General features: G+C 33.9%; 1 protein-coding gene across 1 annotated transcript in view; it reads right to left on the reverse strand.

The window, feature by feature from the left end:
- Positions 1-2,246: 2,246 nt before the first annotated feature.
- Positions 2,247-18,181, reverse strand: part of Trdn (triadin) — a 124,495-nt gene continuing 108,560 nt past the window's right edge. The window contains exons 6-9 of the mRNA XM_036169278.1: positions 16,947-17,012; positions 14,288-14,347; positions 9,428-9,607; positions 2,247-2,461 (exon numbers count right to left, since the gene is read on the reverse strand). Of these exons, the coding sequence (XP_036025171.1) occupies positions 2,367-2,461; positions 9,428-9,607; positions 14,288-14,347; positions 16,947-17,012 (401 nt within the window). The 3' untranslated portion in view covers positions 2,247-2,366. The remainder of the gene's footprint in view (positions 2,462-9,427; positions 9,608-14,287; positions 14,348-16,946; positions 17,013-18,181) is intronic.

Here is an 18,181-nt window from a genome sequence, read left to right on the forward strand (position 1 = left end):
CTGAGAATCAGAGACCAGCCCCCAGCTTCCATCCTGCCCTGGAACTCACACCTGGACCAGAGGGCAGGACCCCCCAACCCCACAGGAAGGTTCCCCCTCTCCAAGGCCCTCTGGTGACCCTATCATATTTTTTGGCACTGCCCCATTGACAAGGGTAGGACATTGTAATCTCCTCTTGTGTCATTTATGAAAAAATAGTTTGTGAATCATTACTTCCCTCTCCCTCCTTCTTCCATTTTAGTGCCTGGCCAATAAACAATAATCTAAAATATTGTTTCACATATTAGACTTTCAAAACAATAAATGTAGAGGGCTGAAATAAATCAGAGCAAAAGTTACTGTATAGAAGTGAGAGATTTACTCTTACAAATCTCAGAAACGGTTTCTCAGAGTTAAAATAGCATACACCGCTGTAGATTGAAATCTATGATTTTTGGAGTGGCATGCCATGTGCATTATGAAGGACCCTTTCTGTGTATTCATTAGCAAAATCCACTTTCACCCCCATAGAGATGCTTTTATTATTCCTTCTGACCTTCAGCAGTTGTCAGATTTCATAGAGTTGATTAGCATTTTTGACAGCTTAAATGTTAGCATCCCCTACTGCTTTTGGCAATGCATGGTTCACTTTGTCATGTGACTTTCTTAGGAAACACTCTGTGACCTATTAGCAGATGATATAAATAGATGAAGTAGCAAAAGAACGGTTTATTTTTATCAAATACTGAAATTTAGAAAATAACAGAAAAAAGGAAACAATATATATTAGTCATTTATCAATCCATGCATATCAACAATACAGCTCATCTTAAGCACAGTTGATCCGACAAAAGCAAAGCACATATAGAATATGATTTTTTTTCTTCTTTTCTATTTTAATTTGTTTTTCTTTGTTCAACAGTGTTTTCTCTGAAGTTCAGGCCATTAGGAACTGTCTATCCTCCTGCCTCAGCTCCCTGAGCACTGGATAACAGGGCTGTGTCATCATCCAGCTGGAGTAAGGCTTTCTCCAACCACCATGGCTGAATGATGTTGGCAACAGATTTTTTTTAAGGGAAATTTTATTTATTGTATCTGTATATCAGGACTTGAGGTGGTCCCTTTCTGTGAGGTTATGATAAAATAATTTCAAAATATTACATTTGATGCAGCTAACATTTTTCTGTGCACTCATTGGATGTTTTGCAAATGATATGGTGTCATTACTGTAAATTAAATTTTAAATATAAGAACATCGAAGAACATGTGTTCAGTAATTAGTTTAAAGTCCCATGCTAGGAATGAATTAAGTGTATTTTCGTCCAAACTTTCTTTTCCCAAATGATGCACTACCTTCCTTCATGTGTCCACCAAATTTTGTTAGGTGAATATATCCAAATATTGCCAGAGATTAGTTTCATCAATAAGGTATTATAATTTCTGGGATCTTTTTTTTCACCACACTTTCTAAATCATATGAACATGGAGAAAGAAAAGAGGAGAAGGAGGGGAGAGAGAGAAATTGTAGGGGAAGAGAAGGAAGAAGCCAAAACTATCTGACAGAATCAGTTGCTGGGACTGGCTTAATGTTCTAGAGTGATTAGATTCTCATGAGCTTTTCAACACATAGGAACAAAATACATTACAGACTTGCTCTGGAATGATATCCTTGATTGACAATGCATGCACATGTTATAATTAGCATTTTAGAAAGATTTTCACAAAACAGTGAAGGTAACCAAGTACAGTTTGCTTGAAACTGTCACCTTTCATTTGGAATATTTATTCTGTCAGGTTTTAAATATTTATGAGGCATAGTACAAGGAATAAAGTTATCCATCTTAATTAAGATTTCCTTAGCATAGTTTGGATAAAAAATGAAAGATATAAGCAAATAGAGGTTTAATCGATGTAAATAAAAGCCTTTCTTCATGGTAGTGATTTTTTACAAAGTTCAGCTCTTGGAATCACCAAATCACTAAAGGTTTTAGAAAGATAAGACTTAGTATTTGAGAAGTGATGAATTTTTATCATGAATTTTTGACCACTATCATAAAAAGAAGTTTTTTCTAATATCTCCCTTGTTAAAAGTCTTTTCTTCTAAATTTACCAGGAATCAAATCAAGTGACTCATTGCTTCACTCCAAGATATTATTAAAGATATTAGCATTTTATATATGAAGATATTAATATTTGAGCCTTCAGCTGACTTCATTTGCAACAGGCCAAGCAACCAGTGAAAGTAAAATTAAAGGCCCCAATGCCAGTTATTATTTCTGCATTTTATTGTCTTTATTCTAGGTCTGCGCATGCATTGTGCAAGTTTTTAAATGAAAATGTAGTTTAGTACAGAAAAAAAAAGCTGACAGTTTTAGAAACAAAGGCTATTAGAACAGAAAACAATAATAATTTTTTGGAATACCTGGTTTCAAATCCCCATGGACAAACATGTCAATCATATATCGACAGAATGCATACTGATCTGACAGAATAGAGAGAGAAAAGAAGCAATGAAAACATGTCATCAACATCTGTCTATTGTATATGGAGACAAGGTAGAACAAAACAGGGAAAAGCCTATTTTGGCTACTGTTTATTTCTGTGATGGAATAAATTGTGATATTATGGACATATGGAGGCAAATACATAATAAGCATAACAACATTCCACTTATTACCCACAAAACCCCTTAAATATGGAAACATAATTGTTTATGGTTACATTAGGATGGGAAATATTTGAAAATTCAAAACTGTTTTCTAACTTTAAAGCAACTATTCTCACTTGTCCTATGGAGATTTCTGAAAAGGAAATAGGAGTTTTTCAATAGAAAACTCTCTTCAACTAGGAACGTTTACCAACTGTCAGCTAGACCTAAGACCCTCTGCTAGCTCAACAACTGAAGCTGGGAATTGTTTCTTGAGCCTAAACCCATTGTAACCTGTTAGGGTTCCTGTTCATGGAATTTCTCTTTATTAGAAAGATGATTTGAGAAGTCACTCACAACACCAAATGTTAGAATGTTAAGCTAATTAACTGAGTGATCATTACAAGATCATTTCATACTCCTGGCTAGTCTGTAGTCTAAAAAAATAAAAACCAACAAAATATACAGGTATTTGATTCAGACACAGTCCAAACTGGCTTCAGGAGTTGGATTTTTTTTCAACTTTTAATTACATACATCCCATGGAAATCCATATTTTGTAAACTTTGGATTCTCCTGTAGTCAATCTAACTCTAAACTCCACTATAAAAGATGTTTAAAAGATTTCATATCCTTTACCATAGCATCTTTAAAATTTATATATTATGAATTGTGTATTTAATGATTTACATTATAATGTCCTTGTATTAGGCATTTTATTAACCCGCCAAAAGCAAATGACACTTTGGCACCAAGAGAGTTTATTGAACTTTATAGTATGACACATTTTTAATTGTTTAAAATTATTTTTATCAAACAGAAAATAACAATATATTTCTATATGAATATATATCCAAAATATTTATAAACCTCTTTTTTTTTCAGAGTATTAACATCAGTAAAAAAACAATTGTGTTATGAAGCTCAGCTTTCTGGAGCCCACTACCTATGGTGGGACATCTTACACAGCCTTGATTCAGGGGGAGGGGCTTGGACCTGCCTAAACAGAATGTACCAGGCTCTGCTGATTCCCCATGGGAGGCCTTCCTTACCTTGCCTTGGAGGAGGTGGGAATGGGGGGTAGTTTGGGGGTAAGGCTGGGGGAGGGAGCAGAAGGAGGGAAAAGAGGGGTATCTGTGGTTGGTATGTAAAATGAATAAAAAAAAAATCTTAGTAAAAGAAATTACAAAAATAAATAAAATGGTAACTGTAGCTACTCCAGTAGATCTGAAAAATAGAATCCTTTTCTTTAATACTGAAACAAAGGCATCAAAGCTTATGTCATTTCTAAAGCTGACATGCACTCGGGTTGCTTAAATGAGGTGAGGAATAGGAAAAGGCTAGTTTTCAGACCAGCCAATGAATCTACTTGTTCACTGAAGCACCTTCAAGGATGACTTTTGTTGCATCCCAGGCTCTGGGAATCCTGTAGTATTAGGTAAAAGTAACATTAAAATAGGCATTTATCTTTTTCTGTTTTTTTTTTTTCTTTTTTTCTCTTTCCTGGACACATTGTGTTTTTCTTTCTTACAGAATAGGTAATTTGCTATTAAAGGAGGCCGGGTATCTTTTTTCTTTGCATGGAATATATAAATTTGGAGTAGTGTGAAATGCCCATTTTCCTCCTTGTTTGGGACCTTGTCTGTCTTTTCCTGTTTTCCTTCCTATGGTTCAGGAATATTTCTAAAAAAAAAAAAAAAGATTTTAAAAATATGCAAAAATGTAAATGTGTGGAATCTGTTACCCACAAAATTGTAACACTGTGGATCTGCTACAAGTATGTTAAGAGTTCCCCACATTGTCTGGGGTTGGGGATTTAGCTCAGTGGCAGAGCGCTTGCCTAGCAAGCACAAGGCCCTGGGTTCTGTCCTCAGCTCTGGGAAAAAAAAAATATTCTGAGTTTCCCACATTGTCTAATTATACTGAGGGAATCTGAGTTAGAGCCCTGAGAGCAGACAGATTGGGACAGACAGGAGCCTCAGATACATAATGAAGATTTTTTTTTTTCACACGGATTCATCCTTCCCATGCGCCCCTTTTGCTCTAAGGAAGATCTTTCTATCCGGGTGCTTGCTTCCTCATCCCTAACAAAAACATTCCTTCACCTGGTTATTCTGCCTGAGATATTTTTCCTGCTGATACCTGTTGCACTCCGAATTCTTCTTAAATTTTAATTCTTTAACTGACATCAAAAATACACTTGATTAAGATCTCTAGACAGTAACAATGCCAGGAACAGAATCACTAACTAAAACCCTTCGTTTGTTTTTCTTTATTTTTCCTACATTTATTTTTATTTTTTTAAATAATGCTATGTGTAATTTAACTTCCTGGAATAGCATTTTTCCCTATTATTTGTTATATGTTATATTATTTGTTATGATACAGAAGTGTTTGTGTACCCCCTGAACAGGCTAAAGTTAACCTGTAAACCCCACTTGCCCAAGGATGAATAACTTCTTGGAATGCTGGGGACAATTGTTCATGTAAGATAACAAGTCATGAGTTTTCTCTTCAGAAAACAAGTTGGTTGCTCCAAAGGCACAGGCTGTGCTTGGTCACACATAGGTAGAAGGTAGGGAACAAGGAAGTTCCTCAGGATACATACTTCCCCCTTTGGACAGAGGTTGGAAGTGCTTTACCCTTGTGGGTATGGGCCCTGATTGACCTAATTCAGCGCCATTCTCTGCCAGTTCCATGCCTGGGACTGGCAGCATTTAACAAAACTTGCTTTAATTGAACTATTGTGGATTTTGGCTTTCTCCTCGCAATTTTCGGGTTTAACACTCCCCCAATATTAAATATTGTTTTCTGTCCCCAAGTGTAATAGGGTGATTACATCCAGACCATGCTGAATGTTTCTCTGAGTTAATTAAAAGTACGCTCTAGTTTTTCTTATTAATTGATTGTTTACAGTGCAGTAAAAACTTTTCAATCTGGTATTAAATGCTTTTATTTATCATGCCCATGACTTCTGGTTCCAAGTAATTCATTTAATTAGTGAATGAATAAGATTTTAATATGAATTGGAAAATCATTTGTGCATTCCAAAAGGTTTTGTTTGTTGTTGGTTGTGATGGGTTTTTTGTTTTTTTCACCTAGAATGTTACTTAGGTAATGACACTTTAAAAGTAACATCTTCCTGTACACAATATGTAACTTGGCATTCTGACGACTTCAACCTATCAAGGGGAACTTAACAAGAATATTTATGTATATTTTGATTTTTTTGTTGTTGTTGTTATAATGCTGAATTTCACCTTCCCTCAGGGTTGACCTTAACAATCTGTGAAAATTCTGGAAGCTGGTGCTGGACTTCACCTCCCTGAGAAGAGAGCATAGCCAAATCTTCTGGATTCTAGAGTACTCATTTCATGGAAATACTTCTCCAAATCCAACTCAATACAGCAGGAAACTACTCTTAAAGGAAATCTGAACTGTCTCACCATTCTGGTAGTTATAGTTTTAGGGCAGTGACTTCTGTAAGGTAATTTTCTATTTGGCCAACCACTTTGAATATATTTTGGAAAAGAAAAAATATTCTTATAGAATTAATTTTATGTTATCCATTCCTGTCTTGTAGCTCCTCAGGGATCACTGGCTATGCTACTCAGGTGCTGACGCCCCCGGTGCTCCCTATGGGGTATTAGCCAAGGAAAAATGCATTCTGGTCCCAGAATATCAACAAAAAAAGGTTTCCAACAAACAAGCTCTAATGAAGATGGAGCGCGTGTGGTCCATTGTGCTATGGCAGGTTCTCATTAGATATACTTGAATTGTTGCCAGAAAAAAAAAATAATGAAAATAACGAAAGAATGAGCATAGTGTATCTCACAGCTGTGAGACCTTTATTTCCCCCACAGACTTGGCAGAAAAGCAGTAGAACCAGGGAGAAATGTCAAATCCTGACAACCTCACCATGTCATGCCACCTCACCTTGAATGATTTTGAAATGGTCTATAAAAAGCAGATTATAAGATAAGCAAGTATGAGTAACTTTATAGTAAGCATTTTTCAATGCTTTAAGTATATGTACATTGTTTATATACTTCAAAAGTGAATATTGCAAATAACCAAGTGAGGTGTTTACTGATCCTTTTATTCTATAAGCAAATCTTACTAACAAATTTTGCTGTCCCAGATAAGATTCTTTCCAAAAGAACTAAGGACATTGGGTGTTTAAAGTGTTATTTTTTAAAAAATATCTGCATGAGGAACTGGATAAACCATACAATTATTAAGAATGCTTCCTGCTCTTAGAGAAGAGGTGAATTTATCTTGCAGAACCAGTTCCTGGGAATCTGACACCCTCTTTTGACCTTGGGGGACATCTGCATTCTTTAGCACAAATCCACACATTGACATACATAGCAATAATGTGAAATTAAATTTAAATATATATATATATATATATATATATATATATATATACACATGTACATATATGTATGGACACATGTTGCCACCTTTATTAGACATAGTTCAGCTAAGCAAATAAACCTTATTTTGCCCAGAAAAGAATAACTCAACTTTGTTATGCTATCAATTTAGGAATTTAAAAATTGAAGCTACCTCTTTAAAAAAAATAGAAAATGCCACATCTTCATTTTGTTTAAAGTGTTACTACCATGTGACTAGCGTTTAAAAAGCAAATGCTCTTAAATATCAGCTTAGTTAAAAAGAAAGGATGAAAGGAAGAAAGACAGGAAAAAAGGAAGAGAAAAAAAGCCTTGTCGTTGACTAGCCACTGTGTTCAATTTTTATTACAATTATTTAATTGGTGGTGGCAGTTCTCAGTATGTGGCCATGCCTTAACATATTGTTTGATAGATGTTAGAATCCTTTCCACGCCTGTGCTTTTAACTGGAAATGATATTTGGGTTTTGTTTTAATGGATACCTAGCTCTTTACATAAACATGAAAAGGGTAAATTGAAATGAAATTGGGATATATTTATGTGTTTAATAAATTTGATTAGTGGTGTGACAAAATATAGTATTTATGACCTGGAAAATTTACACCATTTGAAAGTATCTTGGTGCAATCAGTTTATCATTGAAATATGGTTCCCAAACCCTGAGAGACACTAAAGGTGAACATCTTAAACTGTACTTCTGTGCCTAGTTACTAAGTAAATATTCTGTTGGTCAGTGTAAATGGCATATGTTTTATATAATGAAATTAAAGATTAAAATATACATGTATGTTTTAATTGGTTTCATGTTACTCTTTTCTTCTCTAAAAGGGCAATTTGGAATGCAAACTATCCAACTGTGCATATAGTGAATCAAAAGATTAATTTTTCTGATTTTTATCACAGTAAGATACCCATTTAAAATATTTTCTTTATTGTATCTATTTAAAGCACAAAGATTCATACATGACATTATTTACAAAGATAACACTTTATATTTTCAGTTATTCAGGATCCTATAATCATCTTGAAAACAATAGCTATCTAAAGTTTATGAACTACTAAAAGAAAAAAAAAAGCAAAAAAAAGTAATTAGTTACTCCTTTCTTCTTTTCTTGTTTTATTTGTAAATATATTTTATACATGTATCTTTTGTCATATAAATCTAGGTTTACATGCATTATCTCTGTATCAAAGTTTATGTACACTGTGAAGTTAGGAAAAAAGATGAAAATACAGAGTATGTAATTCATATTATGTACCTTATATTGAGGAAATTTTTCAGTTCTACAGACCAGTTTCCTCATAATAACGTTTAAAAGCAACAATAAAGTTGTATAGCCACAAATCCATTCACTTTAGTTTTTGAATAAAATTATTCGATTGCTACTGGAATAAAGAAAATTTTTATTTTGTAACATTTGTAAGAAAAGGTATCATTCTCAGAAACAGTTTCCACTGAGCAGACTCTATATTCTGACTAGGGAAGTCAAGATTTGTAGCAACCTGGATGGAAGAATGGGGTTGGGAATTTAGCTCAGTGGTACAGTGCTTGCCTAGCAAGTGTAAGGCCCTGGGTTCGATCTTCAGCTCCTCCCCCCCCCCCAAAAAAAAAGGAAGAATGAATTTTGGGATGGAGAACTCAAAAGGACTCTAATGGTGAGACAAAGAGTCCTTAATGACCATTTTATATCCATACAGCACCTTTCTGTAAAGAATTTCATCTTCATTTACATGTTATATTTCTGGGAAGTGAGTAAACACATCATACTTGAAGAAGAGCACACCTGTCTTAAGCAGAGCTTCCTAAAGATTTTTGTAAGGGGACTAAAAAAGCAACCTGATGCTTCTTTTTCTTGCAACAGGCTTCCTGAAACAATTAAATAAACTGATAATTTATTGCACATATTCTGAATGCTATATTATTGCAGCAATATCAAGGATGTAAAGTTTTCATGTTTTTTTTTTTCTTCTATATGATTTGTACATTGGCTTCTTGAGCAACTCCTTGAGGGTGGCTGTTAATTTTTAAAACCACCTTTCTCCAGAGTCTGACACATACAATTGTTCAATTGTTATTCCAACTCCTGATTGAAATCCTCAAGATTTCAGCACTCAGCCCCACATTTAAATAACTCCAGGTGCTCACTCAACACCTCTTAAAATACGTGAAAACATACCTAGCTATTTGAACACATTTTAATATATTTATTAGTATGTTAATACTCAATTTACTGTATTTCCTTCCATGCATATCAGCTTGGATCTGTCTTTTTACCCCATCTGAGGTTTAATATTCTTCTTTCTCAGCTCTTAATTTGACTGCGTCTGCTTCTTGCCTAAGATTCTCTCAGAACCTCCGGCTGCCGCCTCCTTGGAATGTTTACCTTTCTGTTCATGCTCAGGCACCGCTGTGGTCTCTTCTCTCTCTCTGGCTTTGGGTGGTGGTTTTGGAGGCGTTCCTTTTACTTTAGCACCTGCTGGCTTCTCTTTCTCCTTCTTCCCAACTTTCATTTCCTTCTTAGTCTGTTCTCCAGTCTTTTCCTTAGTCTTAACTTTCTTCTCTTCTGCAAAGAGTTAAGAAAGTTATTTTTCTCACTTGCTCACATAGTTCTTCAACGATCCCGTTCCTCAAGTGCCATTTTAAAAGACAAATAAGAAAATCAGTAGAAAATGGGTATCCCTGGTGTAAATAATGTTGACAGTTGCCAGAGTACTATCAAGTCTATAAAATACTTTGTATTAGACATACAAGTCATCAGCAAGATACATATCTTTCTGAATTTGCACCTGGGAAGACAGATTTGGATTTTTGTTTCTACTGTTGTTGTTTGTTTGTTTGTTTGCAACTGATTTTTTTAATCAAAAGCTTAAGCTGTCCACACTGAGTCATTTGTCATATGCAGAGGCTGTGCCCATGAGCATCTTCACTAAAAAAAAATGTTCACACTAAAGAGCCCAGTTGAATAATTTCCTTTTAAAAGAATATGTTCAGTTTGCTCCATAACTGAAAAATCTTAGGCATTACTCAAAAAAAGTAATTCTAATGCTATAATTTTTCAGAAGATAAATGCAGCGGATACAAATGAAAAATTGCCTGTGTGGTGCTGATTAACAAAACTAGGACAATGGAACCTTCTAGAGAATAACTGAGAGGTAGACCTCCCTGAAGACTGGGATTGCAAAGCCTACCACACAGAAGCAGATATGAATCCCTACCAACCTAAGCCAGAGATGATATTTCTAATGCTTTGTAAACCTTAAAAATGTCCTAGGAAAGGGTGCTAGCAAGCAAATTATATATCAGTGTACAAATCTATTCAATACACATTAACATGGTAATATATGTATTTTTTTGAGAGGGAACTGGCTTACAGATGAATAATTCTGTGACTCACTCAATCATTACTTTTAAATCATTGAAAATATACTTCATTTATGAATATTAGTTGTAATGGGTATTGTATGTTTGACTTATTTTGCATATGGGACCATATAGAACTATTGGCATACAATGAGGGGAGTCCAGCTGGTCATTTTCAATGCACTGTAGAAGTATTATTGATACACGTGTTAAAGAATTTGATGAAAATAATGCACTTCACACATTTTGCTTTGATGTAAAAGAAGCCAAATTTTTATGTATTTCCCTTACAAAGAATAATAATATCATTTTTAAAAAGTCTATTTACAAAACAAAAATCATCTGTGATATAATGTTCGATCAATGAGACCAGCATTGGATACACTATTTTGTAGACACTTCTGAGAGGTGATGCTGCCTTAGATATCAGAATGAAAGAAGTTGAAAAGCGGGAAGTTATAATAGTTTCTTTACCCTTGTATGCTTCTGAGATTAATTGCATTGAGATTCTACATGGATGGACATTATGGTAACTAAATTATTGAACATTATTGTCATAAAATTCTCATATATTCCTCTCTTCATAAACATGTGACTTTTTTGACTATATGGTGGAAATTTTTTCTCTTTCAAATGTTACAAACAATATCTTCTGCTGTTTTCTTTTATACAACAAATTCATACACAACTTGACATGCACATACACATTTCCCTTCCAGACAACCTCGACAGGGCTTGTCTCATTGCTACCTAACAGAGTTAAAATATGATCACATTGTCATCATCTCTCAAGATTCTAGCCCAGCATTTAAGACACTGTGATACCTGGATTCATCCTGTTTCAAATCTCTTCCTGGACAGCTATGCTCATTTTTTAATGTTAAAATTTTTTATCCACCAGACATTGTCAACATACCATCTCTATGTTTTTCCATATATTTGAATCCCATAATACTCCATTCATATACAAAAAGCTGCTGATGCTGGAATTAATCATCCTGTTCATTTAGGTTGAATTTGCTAGCGCTTTTATTAAGGAAGATGTGAACTTTATTCACTATTGTATATTTGGAATTGTACAGGATTGTTCACTAATCTGTTTCCCCTGCCAAGCTGGGAACAACTTGTGTTCTGAGTTCGGGGACTCAATTTTTAGCTTTCTATTACCTTTATATCCAACGCAGTGCTTATTTTCAGAGAAAAACAGAATTAATGGATTGTAAATTAGAAAGTGTGACTCAAGGAATAAATGCTTTACTATATGTGTGTCATGGACCTGATATAGTGAAATGTATGTTTCACATATACATAAAAAGTTTAGAATAAACATATTTGTACTTTGAAACTTTACCAGCCTTCTTGTTTATTTGTTTATGCTGTTGTATGAAAATGTTATTTTAGCTATCTTAAATGCCATCTGCCTGTTCCGTGTACAGCACAATCGATTTTACCTCTATCCTTGAACTGGGGAGTTAAAGATTGGTGAAATTCAGATCTATTTTAACACCATTGGATTTTTTAACTGGCAAAGTATATTCTTGGAGACAAGGCCACACATTCAACAGAAGCATGACAATAACCTTTTATATAAAAATGAAAACTTCCCTCCTCTGTTGTCAACTCCTTAAAACAAGTAAAATTTTCTCTCATCAGAGAAACGTGGAAGAGGGTGGAGAGTGAGAACCAGGTCTGAATTTGGCTCACTCCTCTTGACTTCTTATCCCACCTTCTCTTTTTTCTCTCTGTTGATTTTGTGAACTACAAAGAATAGGCACCATGCATAGAAGGCCTACTGTATGCACCAGCCACAGGTCAACAACGAATTGTGCACATTCTTTCAGGAAGAATTTCTAAGATGGTCTGGAAAATTACAGTCCTGGATAGATTGTAGTTTAAATAGAACAATAACAACAACAACAAAAACAAAACAAAAAACAGTGTTCTAAGAAAGTGCCAGAAATCATTAGCTTCAACACCTATCACACCATTCCAGAGGTGTTCATTTATTTCTAACTCAGATGTCACTTGTTTAGTTTATCCCTTTTCAGTCTTCTATTTTCCTAGAAAATACCATATTTTCCACATATCACATAAAGATCATTATGCAAATTTCTGGCCCTAATGAAACTTATATACATGGAGTAAATAAAACAAAAATACACATGTGAGGATATTATACGTGTGTAAAATGGATATAAATTGTTTACATCTACTCATCAATATTACATATGTAAATGGGAAGCATCCATAGTGGCAGGCTGAATATGGCTTCCAACAACCCCTACATTCTATCCAGAAGTGTTGGCTAGTCTTGTAACATGCTAAACAATAATCTTAGGGCAAAAGTAATTGAAGAAAAATTCCATATTAATCAACCTAAGATTATGGTTTCTGTCTTGATTTTCTCTGTTGCTAGGTTTAGGAAAGTCAACTACCATGTCAGTATGAATTTGTGACAAAGAACAGATGATTGACAAAAAATGTCAATGAACCAGATGAGTTTAACATGAACTATGTGATGTGCAAGACAAAGAGTTAGGAAGTAATTGTATTAAAACCCTGTATTAGTTAACCTAAGGTCATTATTTTTGTCCTGAGTTTGTGATAATTTTTTGTTCTAGCAATAGGAAACACACATATCTTTTCTCACATATTTTTTACAAATATGATACTTTGCATTTGGCTTCTGGATACTCAAACTTCACCTTTATATTTAGTGAATACACTTTAACATTATGATAAGAATTTGAGGGGTTGTGGAGATTGCTTAGTTAAAGTATAAGCATGAGGACTTGAAATCAATCCCCTCATCGATATAAAAAGCTAAATATGTTGACACAAGCTCATAATCCCAACACCAGGAATCCAAATGCAAAGAATCATATTTGTAAAAACAATAAAGTGAGACCAGATATGTCTGTATCCTCATTGAAAGAACAATGAATTATCACAAATTTTGGCTTCAGAATCTATTCTAAAAATTCAGTTATTACTATATAATATAAATAGTTATTTATTTGATAGAGATTATTTTCTATGCATAACTAGTTTCTTGATGGAGCTGGAATAAGATTGCTCCAGTATATTATTTATATCAAACACATTTTAAAATATGAGGAAAACATTTACATTGAGGAGACATAATTGCTCTATTAGTAAAAATGTGAATTTTTTCAAACACATAAAACATTGGGTAGGCCAACTTAGTGCAGAAAAAATACAGCTCAATTAATTTTCCCAAATATGGAAGTAATGTTTTTATGGACTTGAATCACATTATCACAGTGCTTTTTGCATGCAAATTCTGGTTTCATCACAGGGTTCACGAGACCAAAATGAAGCCACCAATCTACTGTGCTCTCTAGTGGAGTTCCTATAGGAAAAAACCAGTTTCCATGCTTATTCAATAGGAATACAGAATTTGCTTCCTGTTGTTGTTGTCTGGGGTCCCTCTGTATGCCCCACAATTTTCATGGTAGCCAAGGAGGCTAAAACAACAAACTTTAAAACTTGCTTTGCTTTCTGTGAAATTTCTATGCTTTTAAATACATTCTAGCTGGTTGTTGGGTACAGGTGTTTACACTGGGGTCATTTCCCTATTCTTAGTATAAACTCTACCTCTGCAAAAGAATCTTGGAGATGACACTGTGGGATAAAGGTCATAGAGGAGAAAATTCTGCCAATCATATGTGAGGACATTGAATTTTCCTTTTGTGTTTTGAGATTTTTTTTAATTTGGTTTTATTATTCTTTTGATACCCAATTTTATATCATTGTATTTCAATGAAATGGAAAATAACTAAAAACATTCAAGTTTCAGCAAAAACATACACTCTCGTCGTCAAGAGACTTCAAGGATGATGATAATAAAGATGAAAGTTACCTTTTGCCGTTGTCTTTGTCTCTCCTTCCTCTTTTTTCTCAAGTTTCTCCTTGTGGGTTGCTTAAACAGAAAATTAACATCATGAAATTACCATCCCATATACGTTTAAGTACATTTCAAATCCAATTTTCTTCTGGCTACAGTTTTATAGGCACCCAAATCATAGAATAACCGGGGATTTACAACACTGAGGGACCCATCTTAGGAATATAGTAATCAGTGGGTAATCGCAACATAGAGTACAATATACAATTTGGTGTTAAGAATTAGAAAGTAGCTAGTTGTGGTGGCAAATACTTTTAATAAGTACTAGGGAGGCAAAGGCCAGCAGATCTCTGTGGGTCCAAGGCTACCTTGGTCTACAAGGTGAGTTCCAGGACAGTCAGGTCTAAATAGTGAGACTGTGGCCAAAACAAACAAATAGTATGTTGAAAGCCAGATCTGTCATCTTTCTTTCATAGGTTTCTACTCCAAGTATATAATGTTATGAGGAAATAAAGCCCAAAAGAAACACTTTTATAAAAAATAGAAAACACACACACTGTGAAAATAATTCATTTTAGTTTTAATATCAAGAGATGATATTATCTTGAGTGAAGACTGATTAACAAAGTGTTCCTCAACAGAAACACAATTGGCATTTGAGAAAAGGCAACTCCCCTACCTAAAGGGCTGCTTTAGACATTGCAAAGATGATGAGCCTTTTTAGTGCCTGCTTACCAATTGCTGGACCTCAATGTCATTTCATAAGCGAAACATTTCCCTAATGGGTAACACCTTTCTCTGAGAATCAACATCATTATATAAGATAATTTAAAATGATTATTAAAATAATAAGGATTTTAATTTAACTATGTACTACACAATACCTGAAATATATCTTCCCCTTATTTGTTTAGTTAATTTATTTAACATATCTGTGTTCTGTATGCACTAAGAAATCCTAAGGTCTCACTGCTGAGGATAAGATAATTGGAAAGGTCTAATAGCATGTGCAGCATAGTCTGATAGTTCAAATAAACAGCTCATTTTTGGAAGATGCCAATGTTTCCATACAGTGCATCCTAAAGCATAAACATCTTTAACTGGTGTACAGGAAATTCAGAAACCATTTTATTTCTGATTTTTCAATTTGAGTGAATTTTCTACATTTATAATCTAAGAGCAAATTTTTAGTTACTTAAAGAAAACACTTAGCAATATGGAAACTTGAAAATTAATAAGAACCACAAGATTATTTGTTTTTGTCAGGATATCAGAATGTGGCATCTCACCAGCAGATGAGAAATGAACAAATATGTTTGAGACAGGCCAAGAAGATAGGAGGAGCTTTAAAATTCAAGAAAATTACCACTAAGTAAATATTAATAAAGGAGCAACTATTTAACTCTAATATTCAAGTGTGACTATGTAATAAGTAAGATTGGAGCATGTTTCTTCTGCTCTGGTTCATAAACATCCCATCTATTTGACATATTCTAGCTAAGCTGCAGTGTTTCACAACCCCAAAAAGTCAGCTGGCTCTTATATTGTGGATGCAAATGTGATGCAGTCAAACAGCAGCAAAAGTCAAACCATAATCTTGCTCCACACAAAACGATGAAGCACACTGGAGTTGATCAAAGAAAAATATAAACCAAGGAACATTAAAAAAAAAAAAAAACTTAAGAAAGCTATTACTATAGAATAAATTACAAATGGATGTCCTAATTCTATAGGACTATAGAAAAATATATACTAATAATATATACTATATATAATATAGTATATACTATAGGAAAATGAATAAACACACACACAAACACACACACCAGAGTATGAATGGGCAAGCAATGTGAACAGTCACACAGGAAGAAATCTAAAACACTAAAATCATAGTATGGTTGATTCTACAAATAACAATAAGTTAAGGTATACAACATAAGATAGCCTTTTGCAAATACTATGATGCTTTGTAAAAACAACGGAAAAATATGTACAGATATGGAAAATTTTCTAGGATGAATTTTTGATTTAAGAAAGTCAGAATATAACGCATGTCAGATTTTGTATAAAATAAGGGAAAATAATATAAATTACTAATATGATAGTAAAGCATCATATATATAAATTAATCACATTAATTATAGGAATGCTATATTAATATTGTTAATGAAGCTCTGGAGAGCCTCATAAAACCTTACACAAGTGGCTATGTCAACACATGGGTGAGATGCAATGGGAAATGCGAGGTTAGAGCAGTGTGGGGAAGGTTTTAGTGGTGCATCTTCATGATTAAAACAGTGAAGTTGGTTTACCTATCCTTTCTCAATAAACAAAGAATAACAAACAAATATAGTAATATAATAGTCTATTGAATTAAAATCATGAGAATGGCCTTTCCCCTATAAAACTGACCAGTATTTTCTCAGGTAATATTCTCTAACAAGCACACAACTCCCCAAGGAAAAGCTGACATGTTTCCTAAGACAAACATGGTAACAAGAGCCCAATGGGCTGTAGTCTAGAAACTCCGCTTTTGGGGTTCTAGTCCATGAAAATAAATATAATATAAAATTTAGAAGAAAAAATCAACAATCTCTAAAGTCTAAACGTAACAAAGAGAAATGCCAACAGAAAAATCTTTAATGTTAGAGTGGTAAAAAGAATAACTACATACCTTTCTTCTCAGGTTTTTCTCCTTCTTTGATTTTTTCTTTCCCCTTTTCCTTTTCTCTTTGTGAAACTGGAAAGAAGCAGATAATACCTTTAATTTAAATCAATGGAATAAGTTATGAGATAATTGTGTGACAGACAGTTTAGCTTATAGAACACTTGTAGAAATCACCTTTGAACTGCCATAAAGGTTTATATACTTAAACTTCAAAATAATTATTGACTTGCTGTTTTGGTCCTCACTTTTATTTCACATCCAAGCATAAACTGAACTAAAATAGATCTGACAGCAAAAACATGAACGTCTCTAAGTTTTTTAATCTTTAACTTAATAAGTTTTAATCTCTCTCTCTTGCTCTTTCTCTCTTTCTCTCTGTCTCTGTCTCTCTTTCTCTTTCTCACACACACACACACACACACACACACACACACACACACACTATATATATATTCCAATTTTGATATTGGATGAATATCAGGAATATAAAGACAGAAATGAAAGTGTATAAGTTCCTAAACCTAAAGCATAGGACAATGGCTATAAACTGCTTTTGTTAATGTTTTTAAAATAATAACAATGAAACTGTAATGATATTACATCTTCCTAAAGGAAACAAAACTTAATTTAGTGAACTATGAACCAGTTATTTATCCTAGGAGGGTTCAAAACTTACCTTATTATTTATTCATAGTGTTTATTAATCAGCAAGGTATAACTATAGAAATTGAACCAGACATCATTCTCTCTTTCCTATTTCCTAATTTTATTCATTCTTTAAGCTGTTTCAACCTAAGGTTTTTTGGTGGTCTCTTACCTCTCTTCTTTTATCCCCTACCTACCACATATTTACACAGGAATGTAGAGAGACCATTTGTTAAGAGCTGAAGATTATCTTTGGCAAGACAAATACCTTTCCTTTCAATGGGATGTCAGCATGCTAATGGATGATGAATGCTAAACAAATAATTGCAGAGGTAGTTAATTGCATTTAATGTAATTGCTGCAGAGAAACTAAGCAGGATGACATGTCAGTGTGGATAATGGGGACCTAATCTCATCTACATATTTGGAGAAGGCCCTTTGGTAGATGTGACATTGAAGGATGTTGAAAGAAAGAAAAAAAAAAAAAAACTCGAGGAAATTAACCTAGGCAGAGACTGTGAGGACAGGAGGGCAGAAGACCCTTTCAGAATGTCTGACCAGCATGTCTGCTGTGGGCATGACAATATTACACCTTT

The sequence above is a fragment of the Onychomys torridus genome, chromosome 19 (genome assembly GCF_903995425.1).
Source record: "Onychomys torridus chromosome 19, mOncTor1.1, whole genome shotgun sequence".
Lineage (NCBI taxonomy): Eukaryota > Metazoa > Chordata > Mammalia > Rodentia > Cricetidae > Onychomys > Onychomys torridus.